Consider the following 25,802-nt stretch of genomic DNA (forward strand, 5'->3'; position numbering starts at 1 on the left):
AGTTCACTCTCTAGTAGGAGAGAGTGTCATGGACATATATACACTACCAAATGTAAAATAGATAGCTAGTGGGAAGCAGCCGCATAGCACAGGGAGATCAGCTCAGAGCTTTCTGACCACCTAGAGAGGTGGGAGGGAGGGAGACGCAAGAGGGAAGAGATATGGGGATATATGTATATGTATAACTGATTCACTTTGTTATAAAGCAGAAACTAACACACCATTGTAAAGCAATTATACTCCAATAAAGATGTTAAAAAAAAAAGTATTAAAATAGAGTGGAAATACAAAGAGTACAGCAGTTCCCAAACTTAGTTGTACACTTGAATCAGCTAAGATCTTTAAAAACAAACAAACAAACAAACAAACTGATGTCCGGCTCTCCGATCCCAAGACATTCTGATGTAGTTGGTATGAGGTGTGACCTTGGCATCGGCAGTTTGAAAAGCTCTCCAGGTATTTCTAATGTGCAGTCAAGTCTGGGAAACACTGTCCTCGGAAATATGAAAAGCAAAACAAAGCTGAAAGCATGAGGTCTTTCAGAGTTTCAGCTGTAACCTTGAGGCCTTTGATATCAGATTGGAGTTAATAGAACTGAAAGGTTACAAGGACTCTTAATTGTTGGAATTTACCTGATTTTCATTGGAATCTGGCCTGATTTGGGGTCACAGAATTCCATTCAAGAGTTGACAAAGTTTTCTATGCTTTGGTGTTTATGTCTTCCCTTTAGTCTTGCAGAATTTTACAAAAGCCAAGGGAAATGGAAATCTAGTACTGTATGTCTTAAACCACTAATGAGACTGGAGTGGTAGTAATGGGTATTTTGTGTTTGGACTTTGATTATTTCTGTTTTGAACAAAAAGCCATCATTTATAAGTATGGAAAGAAAGCAGTGCCTTCTACTCCCCAGTTTTTGTAGCCCCCTCACCTCAGATGTTCTAGAGGAGAGACCCAAAACTCTAGGAGATTTTGATAAATAACACCCTTGCTGAATATCTGAAAAATTGGCTTCTAATAATAATCAGTGATGGATATAAAGTTCTCCTGTGATAACTTCAAAACCAAAGGACTCAGATATGGTAAAGGTGTCTGATACTTATTGAAAGTAAAAGGAAGAGAAGGCAGTGGATTTCTTGGCAGATTTAGTATAAGTGGGTTAGATAGTCCAAGGCTGAACCCAGGTTAATAACTGTCTCTGAATGCTGGATGGTGGGCTGGGTGCTACAAAAACGTCATAGAAATGAGAGTAAATCTTCACTCCTCCCTCTGAAATGACTTTTCAGCCAATTTGCTGAATAGCAAAAAGTATCATAAATGATATGCTGTAGATTAGATTTATTTTTTATGATATTGGAGATGAGCAAAATGAGATTGAGATGAAAATAAATCAATATGGACAAGTCAAAATGTTTAAAATGAGAAAAAGTCATTTCAAGTTGGCATGACTATTATGTTGCGGGCATCTTTAGGAAGCATAGGAGTTCTAGGGAAAAAGAGGTGTGAGCTAATGAGTTTAATAAACGATGGGCCTGGATTTGTTTTAACAATAGCTGTAACATATCACATCAATTTCCTAGTCCCCAGGGGCTGCAGGGGATGAGAAGATCCTGACCTATGACAAATTGACTGGATGGAATTTTCAGACTGAAATGATGCTGACGCCATTAAACCTTGGATAGTCTCTCACGAGGTCCAGGCTGTGCACATGCCGCATGCAGTGGGCAACGGGAAACGTGCTTGGAAAAGCATCTCCTACTGTCCCTCTGCCTTTTGTGACTTTGTGTATTACAAAAGCAGCTGTGAGCCAGGGGTTAAGACTCTGGAATTCCTTGGCCCCCTTGGTTGTTACTGGTCTGCTTAGCCCCTGAACTCTTGCTGGCTAAAAGATCTCTCTCCACTCTGTCAGGGTTTGTAAACATACTCCCAAGACATTCAGGAACCTTGGAAGAACAACTTTTGGGGGCAATGGCTCTTTAGCTTCCTGTTAGATAAATGGCTCCTTAACATTGGATTTCATTAGAAATAAAGTTCTCATATCATGGTTCTACATTTAGTATCAATGTAAGCTGTACAGTCTCAGGAAAGGCATCACTCTGGGACAAGCGTTACTTGTGATCATTAGGGGACTGAGTTAGAGGTGTATTTCTTCTAGATTGAGTTTTGTGTGTTTTATTCTTAAAAGCAAGATGTCTTCAGAAGGTTCCATATCCATCCCCTTGGGCAGTCACTGCAAAAGTGGGGTAGACCTCATACGTTGCATATGCTGCTAAGTCTTGTCCCAGGGTCACCGCTTGCTTGAGCTGCGCTGCAGACACAGATGCAGTTGCATTAGGGACAGCGTAGCCTGGAGGAGAAGGCAGAGGAAACTTCATGAAAGGGATTCGGATTTGCTTCCTTTTGGCTTATTGTCTTTATGAAAGATGAAAATTTAACGTATTGCTTAAAGCCAAAAGTTAACGTGTACGTTTTAAAAGGTGCCCTCAGGGGACGTAATATCTGGACTCATTGATTAGGGAAGAGTGTTCCTCCAAGTGGGGTCAACCATTTATAACAGAATCGTTTCACTCTTAGAAAACTGGCAACATGGGGGATAGAGCCCAAGAAACAGAAACTTGACAGGATGCCGAGCTGATTAAAGTTTGACGTTCAGAACTTTTTCAGAGGGTCTCAGAACTTGTAAAGGAGGGGAGGCAGTTGATGGTTGGCAAGGAGATCGGGGTGGGCCCTGTGGGTCTGGTTCTGCTGCATCCCCACCCTCACCTAAATAGAATATTAAAAACCATTGCCTTTACCCAGGGAGGGTTGTAGGGACTGGGTAGACCAATAGGAGAAATAGTTAAAGTTTTAGCATATTTCTATATAGCACCATAAAAGCAAATACCTAGGGTGTCCACATTTTGGTCTAAATGGATAGGACAAAAAAATGCCTCACCCCACCATCAGGCTGTCTTTGGTGTATGCAGAGGTCTTAGTGCTTGTCCTCGCTGTCAGAGAACTAAGGGGTTTGAGTGATAAGGAAATACTCATGTGCTTTCATATTACTATCATGTCTAGCTGATTAATACTTTTGAAGAAAAGAGCGTAATAGCTATTATCTAAAAGTGGTATTTCCCTGTTAATGTTTTAGACCCAAACCTGGTTATTTCTGAGATGATCCCCAAATCGTGAAAGATGATGAGAAAAAGGGAAAAAGTATACTTAAGCAGCAAATGGGGACCTGATTTTAAAAAAAGAAAGAAAACAAGCCCATTTGGTTTATGTGTTGTGGAAGTCTGCCCAAACCCAGGCACATCGATTTCTTTCTGGTGGCTTCTCAGGAAGTGGTGATGGGAAGCTGGCTGGACTATTTGTGAAAAAATTGAATCCACTCCTTGGCTCGTGCACTTTGGGCAGTAATGCTGACTAATGTGCTAGTGAAGTTTGGTACATTTTCCAAGGATATGAGAAATATGTTAACAATTACTTTCATAATTTTGGAAGCAGTATTTCTAAAGTAAGTAAGTAAAATATACGTGTATGTGCGTGTGTAGCACAGGTTTTATCTTTAGGGATTTTGAAAAGAAAATTGAATTTTCTTTTTCAATTTGGCTAATTTCTAAAGTACAAGAGCATTTGTGTTTTCAATAGATTCTTCCCTTGGAGCCTATTATTCTTTGCTTGACTCCACAGCAAGTGATAAAAGATCTTCTCAAATTCTTAGGCATCCCCAAGGCAATTCTCATGCTCTAAATAATTTTTTATTTCTTGTAGGAGCAAATAAAACTGAGGATAAGATAAAACATTTTTGGGCAAAAAGCAAATCCTTTCCAGTGTGAAAGCAAACTTTAAAATTCTCCTGGCAGCGGCTCATTTATTTTTATAGTACATTAATTTGGTGTCTTTGGGATACGGCTTTCTGCAAGCCAGGGCCTTAACTTTCTGCAAGAACTGAGAAGCCTGGCACAAGTCCCCAGAATATGGATGTGTCAACACCCTGTTGTATGGGAAGCAAGCACGGCGCTGACGGCCGCAGCACAACCCAGGAGGGACCTGGCCCTCGGCAGTGGCAGCTGTTGCCTTGATAACCTCGAAGAGGTGCATCACACATCTTCTCCACGTTCTAAGAACAAAGCTGGAATTGAGGTCACATTTGTGCGGGAAGCATGATTAGTTTCGGCTTCACTTGCCAGAATGGAGGCCACATTTGCTAGTTTTGAGAAATAAAAGGAAATGAGAGCCAGCTCAGGTGTTATGGATGTGAGGTATATAGCAGTTCTCATACCTACACAGGACCAATATATGAATTAATCAATTGATAGGAATGTCTTATTTCTAAGTCTAGTCAGAACTCTCTGATTTGGGCTTATGGGAGGAGGTATGCCAACACAATGACAAGTCAGAATGACAGATTTCTTCGAAAGACCTAAACTTTTATTACTAAGAAAGAGCGGAGCTGCTCAAACTAACTACTGAGGGAAAATTTCCAAAAGAAATTTCTTGTCTGGTCCTCTTTAATCTCTAGAGGATTCATTTTTAACTATTAGCATTTGTTGTGGGTACATAATAAATGGGGGAAAGTCTTTTAATTGTGACCCTCAAGGCATGTTGATCTACAAATAGGCTTTACTTTAAGTAATCAGCATATGCCCCAGACCTAAATTATAGAACAGATAAAATGAGCCTCATTAGCCACTTATTGAAATGGTCTCTCTCTTTTTCTTTTTCTCCATCTCTCTCTCTCTCTCACACACACACACACACACATACACACACACACATAGAGTTTTTGTCTTAAAATAATTTTAAAAAATCTGATCTACACATTTCTTTCAGAAAGCAAAGCAATACCAGTAGAACTGAGTAGAACTGAAGATTAGAATTGGGGAGGGAGTCCATGGATTGCTTAAAAGCTGATTGGCCTCGGCCAAATGACTTAATCTTTCTGTTGGGGATACTTGGTTTCTTCATCTGTACAATGTGCATGATGATAGAACCTGTCTCTTGTGATGTCACGAGCGTTGCTGAGATAAGTCAGTGCCTGGCACATAGTAAGAGTTCAAATAAACATCATCCATGAATATAGTAGTAGTAGAATGTAGTAGTTCTAAACTCTCTTACTAAAAGTAAAAACCCAAACAAACCAGACGCAGAGGGATTGATTCATTCAAGGTCACACAGCTGCTTATAGCTGAGCTGAGACTAGACCCCCCCCTCGGCTGCCCAGCTCAATTCTCTTGCCTTGTACTTTAATGGCTCACTCATCGGGCAAATTCTTTTTGGTCACAGGTGGTGTAAATCAGATTGATTGTAGTTGGGGTTCACAGATAACTCTGTGAGTCCATGGTCCCAAAGAGGGTCTCCCAAACACTCTCTGCAGAGTGCCATTTCTGGCATTATTTTTCCATACCTGGAAATGCGGTAGCAGAAGCGGCAGCAGCAGCTGCGGTCTGGGCATCAGCTCCATCGGTGGGGATGCCCAGGGTCTGCAGGGTGTACTCGGCTGCATATGTCTTTGCTTCATCCACATAGGCACTTAGCTTCGGGGGTGTGAAAGGGTGGCTGGAAAGCAAAGTCAGTCAGGGTGTGCATTTTAAACTTATGTAGCTGAGACAGGTGAAAACCTAAGGCGCTGTTCACTTTTTTGATCGGATAATGGAATTTCGCGTGGGGACTTATCACTCTCTTTGCTTTTAAAGCTTCCAGATATACATGCATGTTGGAACATTTGTGAATGGACCTAGAACATCGGTGGGCGATGACATTCCTGGAGCGTACTTGCAACTCATTATAAGTTCTTTCTAATGTACGTGTGAAACACGATGGTTCCTAAAACGTGTAGAAATGCAGGCTCAAGGTAAAATTGAGAAGGTGATAACCACTAATAGAGAGGTTATAGCTTTGGTTCAAAACTTAAACGGCAGGGCATGGTGTTGTTAGGTATAAAAGGGCAGTTTCGTATGGTTCAACCCAAATACTACACGGATAAAAAGATGGGCTGTAGTTTTCACTTCTATTACACTTAACATCTGCAGTTTTCCATTGGTTGATGAGAGTACACAGTCTTCATTGTCTATATGAAATTTAGGGGCTTTGAGATGCTAGTCTCATAGCTGTCACATATATCCCAAATACACATCTCAACATTTGCACTGAATGAAAAATGAGTAGGTTGTAGACTTGAATATTTATCTTATTCAGATAGTGATAAAATACACTTAATTTACAAGACTCTTATTCTAAAATCGAAATGATTAGGAATTTGGAGAAGTTACACACATGACAGGATTCTGGCTGGACAGGGCAGGAATAGTTATTTTGTATAAGAAGAGCTGTCTTTGATCTTGTCCAATGGCAGAGTGCAGCTGATACACAGGTTGTCCCCAGTTATTTTTCTGACAAACTTCTTCTAATATCTACAAAAGCAAAAAAAAAAAAAAAAAAAAAAGTGACTTCCCTTCCAAATATCACATTTGCATTATTTCTCTAACTTTCAAGTTTTTAAACTTGAATCTTCAGAGTTTAAGCAAATATAAGAAGATATAAAATGCCACATGGTTTAATGACTCATAAAATTTAAGATGAACTCAAGTTGAACTCCATTTAAAATGTTATGTCTATTAATTCATGAAAATCATTTTCACACCATTTATTCTAATACGCTTTTAGTTTAGTCCATTAGCTCTAACGTTTTACCAATAGTTTAATTTACGATTTGTTTGGTATATTTATTCCATTTTTTAAAAAATTGATATTCCAGCACTGTGTAGCTGGATTTACTCATTACTACCCTGAATCCTTCTGTTTATAATGGTTTAGAGAAAATAACCTAAGGATTTATTCCTATTTCATGTCATTTGTCATAGGGTTTTAACTTTACATTTTCATAAAAATAGAGTTAAAAAGTTTAATGGGTTAGTATTTATTGATGAACATGAATAGATGGGTGCTGATAGTTGCAATGTCTTTGTTTGGCAAAACACCACTTCTGGTGTTTTTCTGTTCATTTTTATAATGATCTGATTTTTGGAACCTTCCTTCATGTTTTTCTCTTCTGTCATTACTCCAAACCAAATCTTGCCTAAAGGCACGTATTTTCTTCATGCCGAAGTCATTTTTGGTGGCCCACAAGCCCTGATGTTCCCATTGGTCAGCAGATTCAGTAAACTGTGCGAAACAGGGCGTAAGTCCTAAAAAATAACTCTTGGGACAGAACAATTCCCAGGTTGAGTCTGTGGAATTTCTTATCTCATTTGCTCTAACGCTTATCCAGCTGCAATAGCATGACATTTTCCAGTTCACTGAATTTATAGATTGCTCCTATCTCCTCTATTAACTGTTGCTTCTTAATACTCTTAGTTTTGTAGCATCTCTTGTCATCTACAAACTGTTCTCTATGGTTCCTGGGCAATAGTCAGTTACTTGAGCTGGCAGACATTCTGCCTGCTTGTTTACGCCCATTGTGCAAACACATGTAAAGGATTCCAGCTCTAACTCCTGACTCTGCAGGGCCGTCTGCTCTTCTTGTTGGAAGTTCATAACTCCACCGTGGAGCTGTGTAAGCTCCATCTATGCTGGTTGGGGGTCGCATGGCCCTTAATTTCTAAGCCGCAGTGGCAGAAATTCAGAGACAAATTAATTAAGAAAAACTTTCATTAGTTGATAGAGATAGTTACTCATATGTTACTATATAATTTTTTTTTTGTAAATTTATTTATTTAATTTATTTATTTTTGGCCACGTTGGGTCTTCGTTGCTGCGCGCGGGCTTTCTCTAGTTGCGGCGAGCGGGGGCTACTCTTTGAGGTGCGCAGGCTTCTCATCGCGGTGGCTTCTCTTGTTGTGGAGCACGGGCTCTAGGCACGTGGGCTTCAGTAGTTGTGGCACGCAGGCTCTAGAGTTCAGGCTCAGTAGTTGTGGCGCACGGGCTTAGTGGCTCCGCGGCATGTGGGATCTTCCCGGACCAGGGCTTGAACCCGTGTCCCCTGCATTGGCAGGCGGATTCTTAACCACTGTGCCACCAGGGAAGCCCCCATATATTACTATAGAGCATGACCAATTTCTAACCTGGATTTAATATAAAACCAGAGATCATTACTCATGCTATGGCAGTTCTTAGAACTATTACCCAGAATTTATGACAATGATTATTTTTTATTTTCTAAAAATACTTCTGGGTATCCTAGTACTTTAATTAGGTTGCTTATTTTAGGTTTTAACCCAAGATAGATTGGATTGATTAGCTTTTGTGTTTTCTGAGCAAAGCTCCATCATGGCACTAACTAGATTTTATTGTAATTATTATGTGTCAGGATCCTCTCACTAGATTGCCATATGATTTTTGATGGCAAGGGTTGTGTTATATTCACTTTTCCATCTCCAGCACCTAGCACAATACTTGGTGCATAATGCGTGCCCCCCAAATGGTTTTTGAACAGACACATGATTACTATTTACCACTCTGATAGGCATCCTTTAAAAAAAAATTGTATGGGGAGGGCTAGCAGAAACTGTAGATGAGCTAATTTATATGTATAAGAAAGCCATTAATACACCAAAAACAAACAAAAAACCCACTGAAGATGAGATTTTTAGAAAATCAAATTTTCTACTTGATTGCAATCATAAGGCTACTCCCATAAATTTGGGGCTAATACCTTTGGGGTGGGAGTTGGGAATTTTCCTTTAGGATATACAAACTGTCACTCTGAACAACTGGATATTGATTATTCAGCCAAAGTGTCTCTGCAGAGTCCAGCATGGACTGCACGTCCAGAGGGGACAGTGTAAGGTTAACACAGATCCTGTTTTGTTTTATTTTTAACCCTGTTGTTCAGTTTCCATACTGGAACAACTTTTATAACTTTTAATTTTCCGATAATAAAATCATAGCCTCATGCAGAAACGTGGAAAGTTAGAATTGTGAAATGGAAGCAAAAAATTTACCTTAATGTTACTGCCCAAATACAGTCATTGTAGATGACTTGATTTGATGCGGCTGATGGCATCTTATAGTTAATATGAGTAATGATACACCAGAGATAGCACAGTGTTTTCTCTTAGACACAGTGCTTCCAAGAAAAGATGTTCTAAATGATCTATTCATTCCCTGTCATGAGTGCTCTTCATTTGCCAACCAGCCTTGCTTCATTTTATTCTCATTTAAGGTATTGGTTGATAATTCTTGGTAGTGCTCAGGATCCTTGCATTTCAGTGGAAGATTACTTAAGATGTCAAATTTCATAATTTAAAATAAAAAGAGTCTAAAAATGAAACAATTGTACTCAACACCCACTTTTCTCTCACAGTACATTATGTTGATTGGCCACTATATCTATTTAATAAAACAAAACAAAACAAGACAACAGCTGAAGTAGGGATCAAGTCAAATCCTTTGATGAATGGTGAATGATGGTCTTTGGCCCAACGGATACAAACTATCCAAGCTATCTCTGGAATAACATTACCTACCTGTGGAGCAAGTTTAATTCCTTGGGGTTTTAAAGTGACAGGATTCATTGGGGTGAGCTCCATCCCAGGCAAAAGATCATAGAGTTTGTCTTCTCTCTTGTCTCCTTTGACCTGGTATCCTCGACCCAGGCCTGTGTAAGCCAAATAGCCGCGGCCGCCCAGTCCTCTCACTCCCGCAGCCCCTACAGGTACATTCATGTAAATTTCTAGGAATGTAAGAAGGCATTAAACCGAATCAAACCACCAGAAAATCACCCTGAATCTTACTGTAATGGAAAAGTTAGCCCAAGTCACATTGATTATTTCCCTGAAGACGGATAGAAAACTCCAGGATTCTAATGTCATGAAACTCAACATAAGATAGGGTTCACCACAGGTGTCTTTTTTTTTTTTTTTTAACTGTCTGTGGAAGAAAGCAATACTATCAAAGCTATGGATAAGTACACGCGCAACTTTAAAACTTTGGTACAGAGAAATTTTGCAATTTCTCTCTTCAGTTAACCTTTCGTTGACGTTTTTCTGTAGACTAATAAATGTTGGGAAGGTATTTATTAAAACATCCCAGCATAATATGACCACATGTATTAAAATAAGTCTTGCCTTTTTGTCTTTGATCAGTAACTTAGAAATGAATTCTAGTTTCCCTAATATTCCATTTGTGATGGCCTGCTGGAAAACCAACATTTAGAAAATGTGTTTTAAAACTCACCATTTTCTCTCTTATATTCTATCAATGTGAGGCTTAAATTTCCATTGAGTTTCATTAATAGATTCCTTTTGATTTTTTGTTTTGCCACATTGCTACTTTGATTTCCTATTGGTGGCATAAAGAGATAAAAAATTAAATTGATTACCCTTCATCCATGAATATCATTCATTGATTCCTTTCTTGTTATAAGACAGGTATTTTTTCCCTTGGAGTGAAGTTTGTTTTTTTCCTACATCACAACTGGTTGACAACTTATACTTAATGTAGGGATTGTTTAATGATGTGATTTTAGGTTATAAATGTACAATGTTTTAATGACATAATTATCAAACCTATAGACAGATTATCCTGAAGGAGATCCTGAAGATTTCTTTTACATTACAATTTTGGGTGGAGTATTATGAGTATGGAAATTTTAAGGCTGTTGAAGACTAGAGTTCCTAGGATGGTCAATTCAGTTCTCCTGAAAAATAGTAAAACACAGTAAGATAACTGTTTCCACAGTAACCTGAACATGCCCCTTTGCTTCTAGTCAAACCCGAGAATAGAATTAAGTACACAGTTTGCTGTTGAATTGCTCAGACTGGTGTCATATTTGTCAGACAGATCTGAGATTCTGTAGGCATTGGTTCCTAGCAGAACCACTCTGAAGGATCCCATTAGGTAGAGAGAAAACAGTTTCTTGAAAATAAAACATGCTTTCCTTATCTTTTACATTTTTTGAAATAACCGAGCTCAGAAAACTGCTTGAACATTTGGAATTCTCACAGGATTCAGCAGGAAAGATGTGTTGTTTGGCAGTAAGATTGAGGTCGCGTTTTTTTTATTTTTGTTTTTTATTTTTCTATTTGGACTTTACTATTTGTTTCTCGATATCCTGGAGAAACAAGTTGATTTCCTTAGTAATATGGCTTTCTAGAAGGCATAGCGCATATTTCTTGGGGGAGGTCAGATGAGAGTATCTCATATATCTGTTAGAATATATTTATGATAAATTGTGATTTATATATGGATGTTATGGCACTGATTCACCATCCAATACACATGTGTCTTGATATTTGAGGTAACTGGTTTCCACTGAACCATACTGCTCTCAGTTGGAAGTTTTGTAATGAGTCACATATGACTTCAATATGGTAGTACAGTGGTAAGGAAGAAACTAATAATTGTGGACCCGAGTTTTAGTTTGTACACATTTTACGGGCCCATGCAAAGATCAAATGTGTACATTAGACTCATTTATACTGTGTTCCGACCAAGTTTTTTCAATAACCAGTTGTAATGTGAAAAAAGATTCATATGGAAGGAAAACTATTGATATAATATTTGATTTTCAGTAAACAATTTCCCAGTTCTTGTCTCCCAGTGGACCCATCCAATTTGTCTAAGGCTATTGCAATACAAAGCATTTGAAATCGCAGCGTTTTTTCCTAAGGCAAGAGCTGATTAATGTTACCTCTAACAGAAGGGGCTCTGATAATGGCCCTGTTGCCAAGATGTCCTTTGGTGGCTGGGAAATGAAGGCTGGGAATCGCTGTGTAGGCCTGGGGGGCATAGAAGACAGGAGCTCCAAGGTAGGCTGTGGTGGGATCATAAACATGGCCCAAGGAGTAGGTGTACTCTCCCTGAAGCATGGTGCCCCTTCCACCTGTTCCTCGGGTGTACCTAACATAACTATCCTTGTCCACTGGTTTGGCTAGGGTCACTTCGATGGGGGACCCATCCAGCACCTGTTTTAGACAGCAAGGAAAAAGCAACGTGAAAAGATATGAAGACAACCAGGTGTGGCTGAGCCCTAGTAACACGTCTCCTTCTAAGTGTTAGTCTAGTTGCTGCTGTGTTTACTGACTGTTTCACTTATATGTGTGAATGAAAAATATTGCCTCTCATATCAGTAAACAAAGGATGTTGCAGCCATCGAGCCATCACATTACATACTCCCCCAACGGTGATCCTGAGGAAACTCAGGATGAGAAAACACAAGATACTGGCCTCAGAGCGCTGAGGTGCATATCAAAGGAATGATTTCAATGAGCACAGAGTTCTGCATCTTCCTATACATAGAAAGTGCTAAGTTCCTTAACTTGAGATATCTGGCTTTCTTTAACTGACAGTAATCTTTTGATGTTCCAACTACCTGGTTTTTGTTGCAAAAACTCCTACATATCCTGGCTCTTCTCTTCCCTCTTCGGAGCAATCCCTTAGAGCTATCTGAGAGGCTGTCTCCTGGGCTTGAAGTCCTCAGAATATCCACAGAATAAAACGTAATTCTCAACTTTTAGATAGTGCAATTTTTTTCCATCGGCATACGTATCTTACCTTTTCATAGGTTCTTGTTTTGTGTGCCCCCTGAGTTTTCCCTGAGTGGTATGTTGGTAAATTGCATATAATCTATCAACAGGTTTGACAGTGAAAAGTTGGCCACTGTCTATCGACATATTAGTTACAAATTTATTAAGTGAATACCGTTACTGAGACAGAGAATTATGTAATATTTATATGTGATATATATTTTTAATTACCTATTTATATAATTATTCTAAGAAATTTTAGGTTAATTATGGATGGAATATAATCTCCAGTACCTAGCACAGTGTAATGAAGATGAAAAGAAACCAATAAAAGATCTTACCAATTGTTAACACCTTGGCATGGGCAGCATATCAGGCCTTTCCAGCTGCCAGCCAGGTACGTGTCTTATTCCTTGGTGCAGCTACGCAATAGGTGAATTTTTACTGGAAGAGATGTGAGGCTTAAAAGTGGGGCCCTGCTTAAGGAAGAGGAATCATTGAGGGTACTGCATTGTCCCCTGTAGGTGCTTCCTTATGAAGCAACCTTTTGATCTGCTAAACAGCTGGGAACTAACAAACAGGGATGGCGGGGCAGTACTGAAGTTTCTCAAGTCAGGCACTACTTAAAACTTGTCCTCAAGAATTGTTGAAGTGGTTTTTTTCTGACACAAGTTTCTGACATTTTGTAACCAGATCCAGATATCGAAGATAATGGCTGTGTGTAGATCTACAAATGTGACTTGCTTTTATGTGCTGCTTGCATACACAAGAGCCAAAGATAGCTCTCAACAAATACTTGATAGATTGATGAATTTCTTATCAAAGGGACAAGGTGTTTTGAGGAAACAGTTGGTGGCTTCTTTCAAATAAGAATGTCATTTGTTATAAAGAAAAGAAATGATGTAAAGTGTTCCTGCAAAAATTCCCTTTCACAGCAGCTCATGATTTCATGAGTGATTCAGTGGTTCCTGCATCACTGAAGTCTGCTGGACAAAATTTGTGCTTTATGCTCATCCTAATCATTTTGGTCAGCCTCTTGTTCCTAGTTACATGTATCTACCCTACTTTTTAGTAGCTGGAGTCAGCATCAAATATGTTAGATGGACCACACTGAGAGATAGAATTCAGCTCATATTCAACTCTATTATATTGATGTTGATGTAATTAGAAGAAACAGACTTGGAGTATTAAAGAAATGGGGTGACCTTGGATGTAATTCTTTGTCTTCGGTCCTGTCTTGAGGAAGATAAGACACCCAGATAGGTCTCTGCTCATAGGAACTTCCATATCAAGAGATGTTTTTAATATTTTAACTGCCAAGTCAAATTTCTTACTGTAACAGATTTTGTTCTGCATTACTCTGCCCCTCTAACCCTGTTTTAAACCCAGTACTGTATTTCACTTATTTGGTTTAGATGTTTCAAGATCTAGAACAATATCTTATTAACCTGTATAGCCACAAGCCCAGCAAAATTTCTTTCACGTCGTAGACATTCACAAGTATTTACAGAATAAGTGAATAATCACGTGCAAACATCAATTCATCACCTTTCTTTCCAAATAGGTTTCTCTTCTTGACTTCCCTATCAGCCTTTTTCTGGTCTCCTATATTGAAAACCTATAATGACTCATCTTTCTTTCTCACTGCTATATCCAATCAGTTGCTTGATCCTTTGAATTCACCTCCCCATAGTCTTGTATAGAGCTCTCTCCTACATTCCATTCCCACCCTTATTCAAGCCCTTATTTCTTCACATTTGAGCGACTATAATAGTTTTTTTAACTAGTTCCAATTACATCTCTCTCTCTACTCTATGACAGTTCAATTCTTAAGAGGTTAATTTCCCTAATTTGTTAACATGATCATTACTCCACTGCACAAAAAAAAACTTCAAAGCCTCACCTTGTCTAATAAATTAAATATAAATATCCATATGTATACTTAAAAACCTTCATAGTTCCTAGGCAAACTTACTTTTGATTTTCCCATACCACATTATAGTTAAATATTATTATAATATTTAGTATATATATTTATAATTACACTGAATATGTATTTAACTACATAATACATGTATACATTGCTATAAAAATATTTAGCTCTAAATATATTAGCTGCAAAAATTGGAGACAATTTGAATACTCTTCCACTGTGATTATTCCAATGTAATTATTTAGCATTTAATTTATGATGATCCCTTCTCAGTAGGCATCATATATCCCTCAAGAATGTTTTCAAATTGAGAAACTCATCTACAAACTGTTTTCAAAGTAATAACATTGTTATGATAATAAATATCATCATCAATGAAGAAGAAATAATGTTTTGTTTCATAGACATGCATTTAAATATACATTAATTTTTGCGCCGCAGTTTTCTTTTTGTGTTTTTGGAGTCAGTACTTTTCCCCCACTATCAGGATTCAAACTCTTCTGTAGGCTCATAAGCCCAGGCCCCACTGTGTCTGAAGGGCCTGTGCTGGGAGACCATTTATTTGCCCTCCAGATCCACTTCCCACTGGCCTCCAGCCTCCCAGCTCCGGCAGGGTGCTCTGCATAGCACCCTCTTCAGGGCTCCTGGGCTTTCTGGATTATGATTGGATTTGGCCAATGGAGAGGGCTGGCAGGAGGATGGAGGGAGAGAAAACAGTGAGTTCAAGCCATTTCTTCTCTTGGCTCCCTCTCTGAGAGGTCGCCTTGGCCTGGACGTGTCCACTGGCCAAAGGTCATTACTCTTCTCAGAGACCTGCCCTTTAGAATCCTGTCTCCTTTAGATTTCCTGTTCCTTCTGTAGCCCCTTGTCCCCTGGGGTGCAGGAGTGGGTGAGCCCCAGGTTCCTGCACTGTCTCTTTTAATTCCCCTACCCCGCACTCACATGTTTGTAATTAGTCCCTTTGCCAACTGTCTCCTATTAGGACTGACTGATGCAAGGTCCGGCAGGTGAAACAGCCCTATGTGTATTAGGTTCGTAGCAAAGCAATCTACTTTTACTGTTCTCCAATCATATCTTGCTCTTTCCAAATTCTGTGCCTCTGTCTGAGACTCCCTCTCCTTTTCCATGTTTTTTCTTTGGAATTCTGCCCAACTTTCATGGCTTCTCTTAAATATTATCTTCTCTTATCCATGAAGATTTTCTGATTCTTTATGACCCACTCCTCTTTCCTTTGCACATTCTCACCACTTCTTATTTTTTTTTTAAACAAAATTTATCTGGCTGGACTTTGCAAAAGTTCTGCATACTTGTCTTAATCTTCCAGCTGACTTTTAACCCTTTGATAAACATCTTTGGTTTGATCCTTTTTGTATCCCAAACATTATTTAGCATGATAAGTGGTCTACAAAAGCCTTTTAATGTTTATTGGAGTAAGAAGTAAATGTTATATTGGTTTCTACATACAAATCAGAAGTAAGGATGTAGTATTTGAGTTTTCCCCAGACCTTACTCTTGACAAGGTGAAGAGATTCCAAGGCTTCCAGAGTTTGGAAGATCAAACTCTGAGGGCAAAATGATAACCTTGACATCTTTTTAGATTATCAGCCTCCAAAATCCTGCACTAGAAAGGTGATAGTTTCTTTGAAATAGAGAAAACTGGAATTGGGGAAAAACACCTCGGGATAATCCACTCCGACTCTCTCTTTGTAAAGAAATTGAGGGCCAATGACATGCCCAAATCAGCCAAAATTAGAGATAGAATTGGACATATGAGCCACATCTCCATTGTATTTTCCATCACTTCTCTTTTGTTCATCTTAGATGGATTGAGGCAGCCATGTCAGAGATGAAGGAAGGCTGAGAGAGAAGGACTTGCAGGACTGTTCCCTTGAATAAAACTTCCACACCAAACTTTGATGGAACCTGTACATATTTTTTCTTTGTCCTACATTACCTTCCCATTTAAAGCTTTCATAGCCTCCACCGCATCTTCTCTGTTAGTGAAGTGCACGAAAGCATAGTCTCGGATTTTCTTTACCCTCTCCACAGCACCTGGAAGCAGATTGAAAGTAGCCCCATCAGCAAACCTGAGATAACATTGAACATGATATATTTAAGCATTTAGCTTCTAAGAATATTTTATCCTTTTTTTTTGGAGACTCTATTTAAGTAAGGAGGTCATTGAAAATATTTCCTGTGTCCAGGTTTAAAATTCTGTACATTCAACAGAAGATTTTTTCCTAATTTTTAAATAATACTCATATTCTGCCTTATTATAATTAGTTGTGGATTTGTGTTTCCACTTCCTAGATTATAAGATCTTTGAGGGTAGGAACGGTATCTTGTTTTGTATATTATATAATATAAAAGATAGTAACTTATACATGGTAAAATATTATTGAGTTGAACTCAATTATTGGTCATATTATAAATATATATTTAGGTAATTACCTTTTTAAATTTTATGGCTTTTTCCCCAGAAAAATACCTTGTCTCTTTTGATTTATATAATAAAAAGTGTTAGAGTTAGGAGGGACTTTAGTAATAATTTAATTTTTAATTCATTTTACCTTAATTTATTTATTTTTAACTTAATGATTTGGAATGTCAGGTTCTGATAAGGTATGCGAGATTTATGAGTTCACATAGCTAGGAACTAGAACTCAGATCTCCCATCTGCTTATCTCATGCTCTCTTGATCAAAACAAACAAACAAAAAATAGTTTGTGAAAGAACATCTGAAAACCAAGATAGTTCCTTACGATGCTGTTCATAATATCTAAAGGTTGGAAACAATGTAGATATCTACTAATTCTACCTTGAGGTACCTCTTTTATAGAAGCATTCACACATATGCAAAAAGATCATGCATAGGGGTATTCATTACACCAGTCAGTTGAAATAGCAAAAATAAAACAATGTCCAATTTCATGAGAGTGATTAAATTTGGTATATTCTTATTAAATAACACTAAGGAGTCTTTAAAGAGAACAAATAGGCCTTTATATACATGGAAAGATTCAGAGCCTGTTGTTAAATTTAAAAATTTACAAAATAATATGTATAATATCATAGCATTTATGTTTTTAAAAATCCCAACCGGCATACATGTGCACATAAATATGAATACACACACACACAGAAAGAGAACTGGAAGCATAAAGATCAGACCATTAGGAGGGGTTACTTCAGTAATGGGGAGAAAAGTTGGGGAGAAGAAAGGGGACTTTGATATTTTAATTTATATTCTCCAGTATTCTACAAATATTAGCAAGGCTTATTTATATTATTCGTGTAATAAAAAAAATAACAAATCAAACTATCCTATTTTTATGCAGAGGGATTGCTGAATATGTTGATGGTAATGTGTAAAAATAAAGTTCTACTGAGATGGTTGAGCTTTATATTTTACATTTTATTATGAAATGTTGCTTACTCAATTTTAAAAATAGAACTTTTGCCTAGAGTGAAGGTAAGATGGAAACTTGTTTAACATTAACCTGTTAGTTTAGCATGTAAATTACCCCCTTTTAGTTATAGTCTCTTGGGTGTATCTTGAGAGAATGGGTTTTCTTCTATCCTTAGTTTCCAGAGACAACCTAGGATGGGACCCCATGCCAGGGAGGATCAGAAGAGAGGAGGAGAGAAGTCCTCCTTTTCCCCTTTCCCTGTCAAAGTTCAGTTATCTACCCTCTTAGGTTCAAGGTCACAAAGGCAATTAGGTTTCTACTCTATCATGAGGTTCAATGGCTATAAACTGTCTTCCTTTGCAATAATGGTAGGGTTCTAATGTAAGGATAAATTTAAAATATTGCAGTACTTCTCTTCTCTCACCCCTCGGCATTCAACCCTTGACTTCTTATGATAGTGGTTGTACGGAGCAAAATGGTCTGGCTAAGCTGAAAATAAATAAAGGTATTTGAGACCATGAACCATGGGACATGTGATTAACCGAACTTCTAACCTGGTCCCTTTATTCCTTCAGTGTCAAGTGGGGTAATTATTGTGACTTAACCTTATGTCTTATCTTGGTAATTAAGAAGTAAAAAGTGGGCCAATGAGGACCTCTACTTTTCCAGTGTTTGCCCCATTCATTCTCCAGTGCCATCCTCCACCCAGGCTCCACTGTTAGCTCCCAGAGGCATTTTGGTATTGTCTTTACCCTAGTTCCTACCTAGTGTTTTGTACACAGAGGCTGAAACCAAGTAGGGCCCTCTGGGGCCCCCAGGCACTGAAACCGAGTGGGACCTGGGCACAGAGGATGAGCAAATATTATCAGTCAATTCACACTCCAACTCCTATCATTCACAATAGTTAGGTGGCACTTCAGATGATAATGGATTTTGATGTTCTCAAATTCTGCTTGTAGATATTGAAATCAGCTTGCATTTTTGAACAGTAATGTCCAGCCACACATGCTTTTGGAAATCTTTTTTTTTTTCTTTAACTTTATTGTATTTATTTATTTATTTTTGGCTGTGTTGGGTCTTTGTTGCTGTGTGCGGGCTTTCTCTAGTTGCGGCGAGCAGGGGCTACTCTTCGTTGTGGTGCACAGGCTTCTCACTGAAGTGGCTTTTCTTGTTGCGGAGCATGGGATCTAGGCGCATGGGCTTCAGTAGTTGTGGCATGCGGGCTCAGTAGTTGTGGCTCGCGGGCTCTAGAGCACAGGCTCAGTAGTGGTGGCATGTGGGCTCAGTGCTTGTGGCACGCAAGCTCAGTAGTTGTGGCGCATGGGCTTAATTGCTCCGCGGCATGTGGGATAGTCTCAGACCAGAGATAGAACCCGTGTCCCCTGCATTGGCAGGCAGATTCTTAACCACTGCGCCACTAGAAATCTTAAGATGTAAAAATTTAACCTCATAAAGCAGGCAAAGTAGAAAGTGAGAGTTTTTATCATAAAAGCTGGTATTTTCTACAATAGTATTCAACATATGGCTTATTTTAATATGTTCCTTCTTTGTGCATAGGCATTTGTTTATTGATTGATCCTCATTTGGCAGAGAGTGAGGCAATAAAATACCAACTGTGAGACTCATAATGCAGAGAACTGGAAAACAGCTACTCTGTTCATTACCAGCTTGTCAGAGACACATGAATTACCTGAAGACAAACACATCTGCAATCCCAAGGGGAGACTTTCAGAGGGTCATGGTTCCCTGCAGTATCTGCTTCACCTAGAACTTAATGGAAATACAAGTGCTTGGGCCCCACCCCAGACATACTGACTGTGAAACTCGGGGCAGGGCCAGCAATCTGTTTTAACAAGCCCTCCAGGTGATTCTGAAAGTAAACCCCTTTAGGAAAATCAGATTTTATAGAATGACTATAACTGGAATTTCAGCAGATACCCTTAGGCTACACTGGGGAAGAACATACATTTTCAGGCCCCAGTTTTTGTTCTGATTGTCATTTATTTCTCTGAGTACCGACATAATATTTTCAGGTTAATCAGGGTTAAAATAATACATTGATAAATATTTGCAGGGAATATTCAGGATCCTCCGAGGGATCCAAACTTTCAATAGAATTTTTAAAGAGTTATTTTTCTGTTTCTCAAATTTTTCTAGGTAAGTATAAACACATCCTTTCCACTGGAAAAGAAACTGATTAGCTCTGACTTTTCTTTCCCCGATACAGCAGATGTCTGCTAGTAGCCCACCCTTTGCAGTTCATTTTCTTTCGCAGAGTGCCAAGAAGCAGCCACACATAGTTATGGAGCCCTGAGAGCCTCAGAGAGAGAGATAGAGAGAGAGAGAGAAACACACCTGGCATTTATTATTTTCATTATAATTAAAAGTGCCTGGACACTTGTCTCTCTTCAACACACAGACTGGGAAAGCTGACAGCCAGTGACTGTGAAAGGAAACAGCCTTTTAGTAGTTTCTCATTCCAGCCTTTCCCCCCTAAAAAGAGTAATTTTTTTAAACATCTTTATTGTAGTATAATTGCTTTACAATGTTGTGTTAGTTTCTGCTGTATAACAAAGTGAATCACCTATATGTATACATATATCCCCATATCCCCTCCCTCTTGCATCTCCCTCCCACCCTCCTTATCCCACCCCTCTAGGTGGTCACAAAGCACCGAGCTGATCTCCCTGTGCTATGCAGCTGCTTCCCACTAGCTATCTGTTTTACATTTGGTAGTGTATATATGTCCATGCCACTCTCTCAGTTTGTCCCAGCTTACCCTTCCCCCATCCCCGGTGTCCTCAAGTCCATTCTCTACGTCCGTGTCTTTATTCCTGTCCTGTCCCTAGGTTCATCAGATCCATTTTTTTTAGATTCCATATATATGTGTTAGCATACAGTATTTGTTTTTCTCTTTCTGACTTACTTCAAGGAGTAATGTTTTAATTACATAAAAATAAGAAGTATTATTCACTATGGGAAGGAAGAAAATCAGCTTAAAGTCATGGTGGAGCAATGCTTATACATTCACAGATCAGTTCTTATGCTCATAACTGCATCAACTTTCAGATCTCCAATTATACGTCACTTCTCCTAAACATGAGTCTTCTCTGAACCTCGGAGGTTAGGCTGCCATTGCTGTTATTCTTCTGGAGCATCTTAAACTCCTTCCACACACACATCATACCTGTTAGCTCCTCCCACTGTGCCTGGCACCCATGAGCTACTGAAGCAATGACAGGTGAATGAATGAGTGAGTGAATGGAATAAGCACAGAGCACAGGGTCCTAGAGTTGTTAAGAACATGCTGTTAACCAGACCTGGATTCAAGTCCAGAATCTGCCACTTGCTGGTTGTATGCTGGTTGTATGACCCTGGACAAGCTACTTATCTGCTCGAGTCCTGGTTTTCTTATCTTTAAAATAATGGAAGTAGTAAGGTACCCTACATCATAGGATTGTTGAGCCACACCATTATACTAAAGTAGCAGGGAAGGCAGAGTTCCTGAAGGCTGGAAAAAGACAAATCTCTGATGAATCTTTAAAAAGGGAGAAATGATAACCTTACTAATTACCATTAGAATGAATTATCAATTTATCCTATTATAACTGACAGAGCAACCAGAGTTGGAAACAGGCAACATGACTATATGAAGTGAATATCCTCAGGTAGTTTTAAGATGATGGCATCATGGCCCATGCTTATCAACAATCTAGAGAGTTACTGCCTGAGAAATTCTCATTTATGGAAAGATGTCACCACGGTGATAAACTTAGACTAATACGCTCCAAAGCATGCTAATACCACAAGATGATCTGCCAAAAAATGGGATCCATGCCCTCCAAATTGAGGAGTGAGTTATCCTACAACTCTTCATTTGGAGACTTTCAAAGCAAATTAGAAGGTGAAGGACTCTGATAAGTCCCACAAGCAAACAAACCTTTAATTTTGCTGAATCTGGTGTTAACAAACTTATTTGACCATGGACCCCTTTTATCAGTAACATCTACTAACAGTTTATAGAATTAATGTTATGCAGAACTGGCTTTGGGAAATGCTTGTTTGGACATTGTTTCTTAAAATGCTTTACTTGTCTCAGTGTTGCAGTTTCTATATGAGAAAAAAAGAGATAGGGAGTCGATCTCATGGCTTAAAATTGATAATGAAAAGTATTGACAAAATGAACAGTAATTATTCTTCTCCACCTTCCTTTTTGCTTTCTCTTCACCCAAATTAGTTTCCTAGAACAAATTGTCACCTCCTTACTTATGTACCTAAAGTCACAATCATATTCCATTAGACCAGCGGTTCTCAACTGGGGGCAATTTGCCTTCCCAGGCACAAAAATGTCTTGAGACATTTTTGGTTACAAAAATTACAAAATTATAAAAATGTCTAGAGACATTTTTTGTTATTACACCATGGACTGCACAGGACAGACCCCCACAGCCAAGAATTATCTGGCCAAAAATGTCAAGAATACTGAGGTTGAGAAACCTGCATTAGAGCTATAGTTATGGCCATGCATTCATTAACACAGTTAATATTTATTGAGCATCTACTAAGTCCCAGGCACACAGACAGGAGCTGAGGAGACAATAGAAACAAAAAGAACTCATGGAATTTATAGTTTAATGAAGGAAATATGTATTCATTAAGTAATCATACAGAAACATGTACAATTATAATATCGATAAATGTTACAGGACCTTAGGTCCCTATTTTCTAATCCAAAGGTAGGAATATAGTTTTAATAGTCTATGCAATTATGAGAATAAGTGAAAGCTATCTTATTTAAAGGTACAGGAAGTCATCACAAGCATAAGTGTTTTTAAAGTATGTTTTGAAAAAGTAATCTTGTCTGGTATGTCCTACCTGGTTTAATATTGTTGAATTCTTTCTCAATCATCTCTTCAGAGGTAGACAGCATTAGGTTTCTTACATACAGGATTTTCACGGAAGACATTGTGTCTTCATCAACTTCTACTTCTGGTTCTGCCCAGTCTACTGCAATAGGATGTCCCCATAACTGAATTCTTCCTGTTGAGAAGGATCACAAGTACAATTATATAGAAATTAGGACATCATCTCAGTTCATACTAATGGACTTTTAAATTGAACTTTGAGGTCTTGATTGAGCAAGAAGACTAATATTAAAAGAGGTGATTATTGATTTTAAGAGACATTTCAAATAAGACCTGGCTAGAAGGGAGGAGTTCTGTATGACAAGTGGCTTATTATAATGATAGGGTATAAACAGAACTAGAACTTGGTTTGAAATGGAACAGAAATGAGGCAGCAGTGGTCATGTTTGGGTCCTAGTTCTCACAGGGTGAAGGTAGTCATCGGAGATGGCAAAAACGGAAGAAAGGAAAAGAATGGATTTAGAGCTCAGACATAGAGTCTGGCTTCCTGAAGCATTAGAAAGGTCATTAGGAAGTATATCTGCTGCGGTTGGAATCTGTGTGACTAGGTGCCACCACTGAGCTGTCCAAAAATGGTGCATGTGAAGGGTGGGTAGGGCTCAGGTACCCCTAGTTTGTTTTCGGTCACTTACACTCGGTCAGAGCTCTGATCAACTATATTCCCTCCTAATTCTCGCTTTGTCAGAACATAGACAACTCAGAAATCTGGAGAAAAAGTTATTATTATTTTCTAAATTAAGACAAAGAGCAATGAAGAGTCTATGATGGGAAATTGAACTCATCTTGAAAGGGTAGCTGTTATCCATGACTACATATATATTTGTATTCCTATATAACTGCAATTTATTGAATGTCTTGCACTCTACTGTGTGTTTCCCATATTCTCTCAGTTCCTTCTCACAGTAACTCTGTGGGGAGGGGAATGACTTTCCCAATTTTACAGAAGAGGAAATGAGCTTTTGAGAAGATACCTTACCCAGATCTATTTCACTTCTCCACTGCTCCCTTTTATTTCTGTTACTCAACCCCTGTACCCCTACACAGTACAGATCCATGTTGAAGTGATGAGAGGAGGGTGAGGGTCAACTCAATTTCTAAATTTGATTGGAAATGTTTATTTTTATTGGTCTTGGAACAAGTTATATCCTGGAAGCAATAAAAAGTGTGAGAGAACAAAATCAGAAATTCTCAGTGTTGGTAAGGGTTTACTTGTTTAATTACTACACAAGAGGTAAATATTTTTAATCAAAATGCATCTTTTTATTCCTTAAAAAACAGTCAGTGAAAGCATCTGTGGCACTGACATTCTAAAACTCAAACAAAGGATAGACGCATCCTAATGAGTTAGCGAATCCCAGTGAGTTAGCGGGAGGCTGGCTCCTGCTATCCCAGTTGGCTGGCTACCTTGTTCTGCCTTGCGGCCCAGAGGATAGTTTTCTCCATCACTCTCTTTTCCTCCTCCCTTCCACTCCCCTTCTACATCTCCTTTCCTTTTTCTTCCATTCCCTTCCTTTCTATGCTTTACACAGACTTTGCTAAGGGTTTTATCCCCAAAACCCTAAGGCTCCCAGGTGACTCTGGTTTCTGTAGCTCAGTGGTTCTCAATCTTGGCCCCATAGTAGAAGAGCTTACAAAAATATGGGTTCCACTGGGTGTGCTGGACTCAGGTCCTTTCTACCTGCAAGAATAGACTGTTAAATATTCAGAATTTTGTGAGTCAATTGATGTCACCTTGGTGGTTTGAAGTGAGCCACAGTGGGAGTGTCAACAGTATGGAAATCCAAAAATATTAGAAATCAGTGCTTTTGATTTTTCCCTGGGAATCGGCTCATCGCTGACCTCTGGACCCTCTTTTCCATTTCTGATTTAAGTGGTCTAGGCCTCAGGATTTTGAAAAGCACCTCAGTTAATTCAGCCAAAATTGAGAACACGGTTCTAGCCCATTGCCTTTTGCCTTCCCAGACTGGGACCACGGTAAGTCATTCACAGGCTTGAAGATGTGGAAAAGGTTAAAGTGGATAGAAGTGAGAGGAGGTGCAGGGAGCAGCGATTTCCATAAACATCCCTGTGAAAGGCAGTGTTGGAAAGTGATTTGTGAACTTGAGCTTTGAAGTCAGACAAGTTCAAATATCAGATTAATGATCCTGGCTAGGAAACAACCTTTCTAAGCATCAGTTTCCTCATCTGTAAAATTGGGATAATAAAAGTACTTGCTTCTCAGGGTTGTTGTGAAGACAAAAGAAGGTGATGCATTAACGCATATATGAGGAATCTAGGAAAATGCTACAGATGAACCTATATGCAAAGCAGAAATAGAGACATAGACGTAGAGCACAAATGTATGGACACAAAGGGGGGAAAGGGGGGGTGGATGAATTGGGAGATTGGGATTGACATATATACACTACTATGTATAAAACAGATAACTAATGAGAACCTAGTGTACAGCACAGGGAACTCTACTCAGTGCTCAGTGGTGATCTAAATGGGAAGGAAATCCAAAAAGGAGGGGATATATGTGTACATATAGCTAATTCACTTTGCTGTACAGCAGAAACTAACGCAACATTGTAAAGCAACAATACGGCAATAAAAATTTTAAAAAACCCACCTATTTAAAACTTAAAAAAAAAAGAAGGGACTTAATTTATTGCTTTTAAATGATAATTCAATAACGTACATTCCTCTTGAGTATTTTTGATCTATTTTTGGGGATGTATAGTTTCCTCAGAATATACATTCTTTGTGTCCAATGTGAATAGTGTCACTCACTCAAATTGGGTATGATTTTTTTTAGAACCTTGTCATTTAGAAGAAAGCAAAGTACATTGTAGACGCTTAATACATGTTTCCCAGGTGTTCCTATTTATTTCCCATGCAGGTGAGTGGCTAATGTCATTAGTTGATAGATTTAGCAGTGGATCACAAAATTTGGCTACACAACAGAATTATCTGGAAAACTTAAAATATCAGTGCTCCAACGCCGCCCCCCAGAGAAGCAGATTCAATTAGAGGTTGATTTGGGCACTGGTATTGTTTAAAAATCTCCTCAGATAATTCAAATTTGTAGCCCACCATGGACCACCCT

General features: G+C 38.6%; 1 protein-coding gene across 1 annotated transcript in view; it reads right to left on the reverse strand.

Moving 5' to 3' along the window:
• Positions 1-2,192: 2,192 nt before the first annotated feature.
• Positions 2,193-25,802, reverse strand: part of A1CF (APOBEC1 complementation factor) — a 76,778-nt gene continuing 53,168 nt past the window's right edge. Inside the window, exons 6-12 of the mRNA XM_059899448.1 lie at positions 22,665-22,829; positions 16,334-16,431; positions 11,612-11,885; positions 9,447-9,652; positions 6,256-6,392; positions 5,387-5,538; positions 2,193-2,344 (exon numbers count right to left, since the gene is read on the reverse strand). Coding sequence (XP_059755431.1) covers positions 2,193-2,344; positions 5,387-5,538; positions 6,256-6,392; positions 9,447-9,652; positions 11,612-11,885; positions 16,334-16,431; positions 22,665-22,829 — 1,184 coding nt within the window. The remainder of the gene's footprint in view (positions 2,345-5,386; positions 5,539-6,255; positions 6,393-9,446; positions 9,653-11,611; positions 11,886-16,333; positions 16,432-22,664; positions 22,830-25,802) is intronic.

Source organism: Balaenoptera ricei, chromosome 16 (genome assembly GCF_028023285.1).
Source record: "Balaenoptera ricei isolate mBalRic1 chromosome 16, mBalRic1.hap2, whole genome shotgun sequence".
NCBI lineage: Eukaryota > Metazoa > Chordata > Mammalia > Artiodactyla > Balaenopteridae > Balaenoptera > Balaenoptera ricei.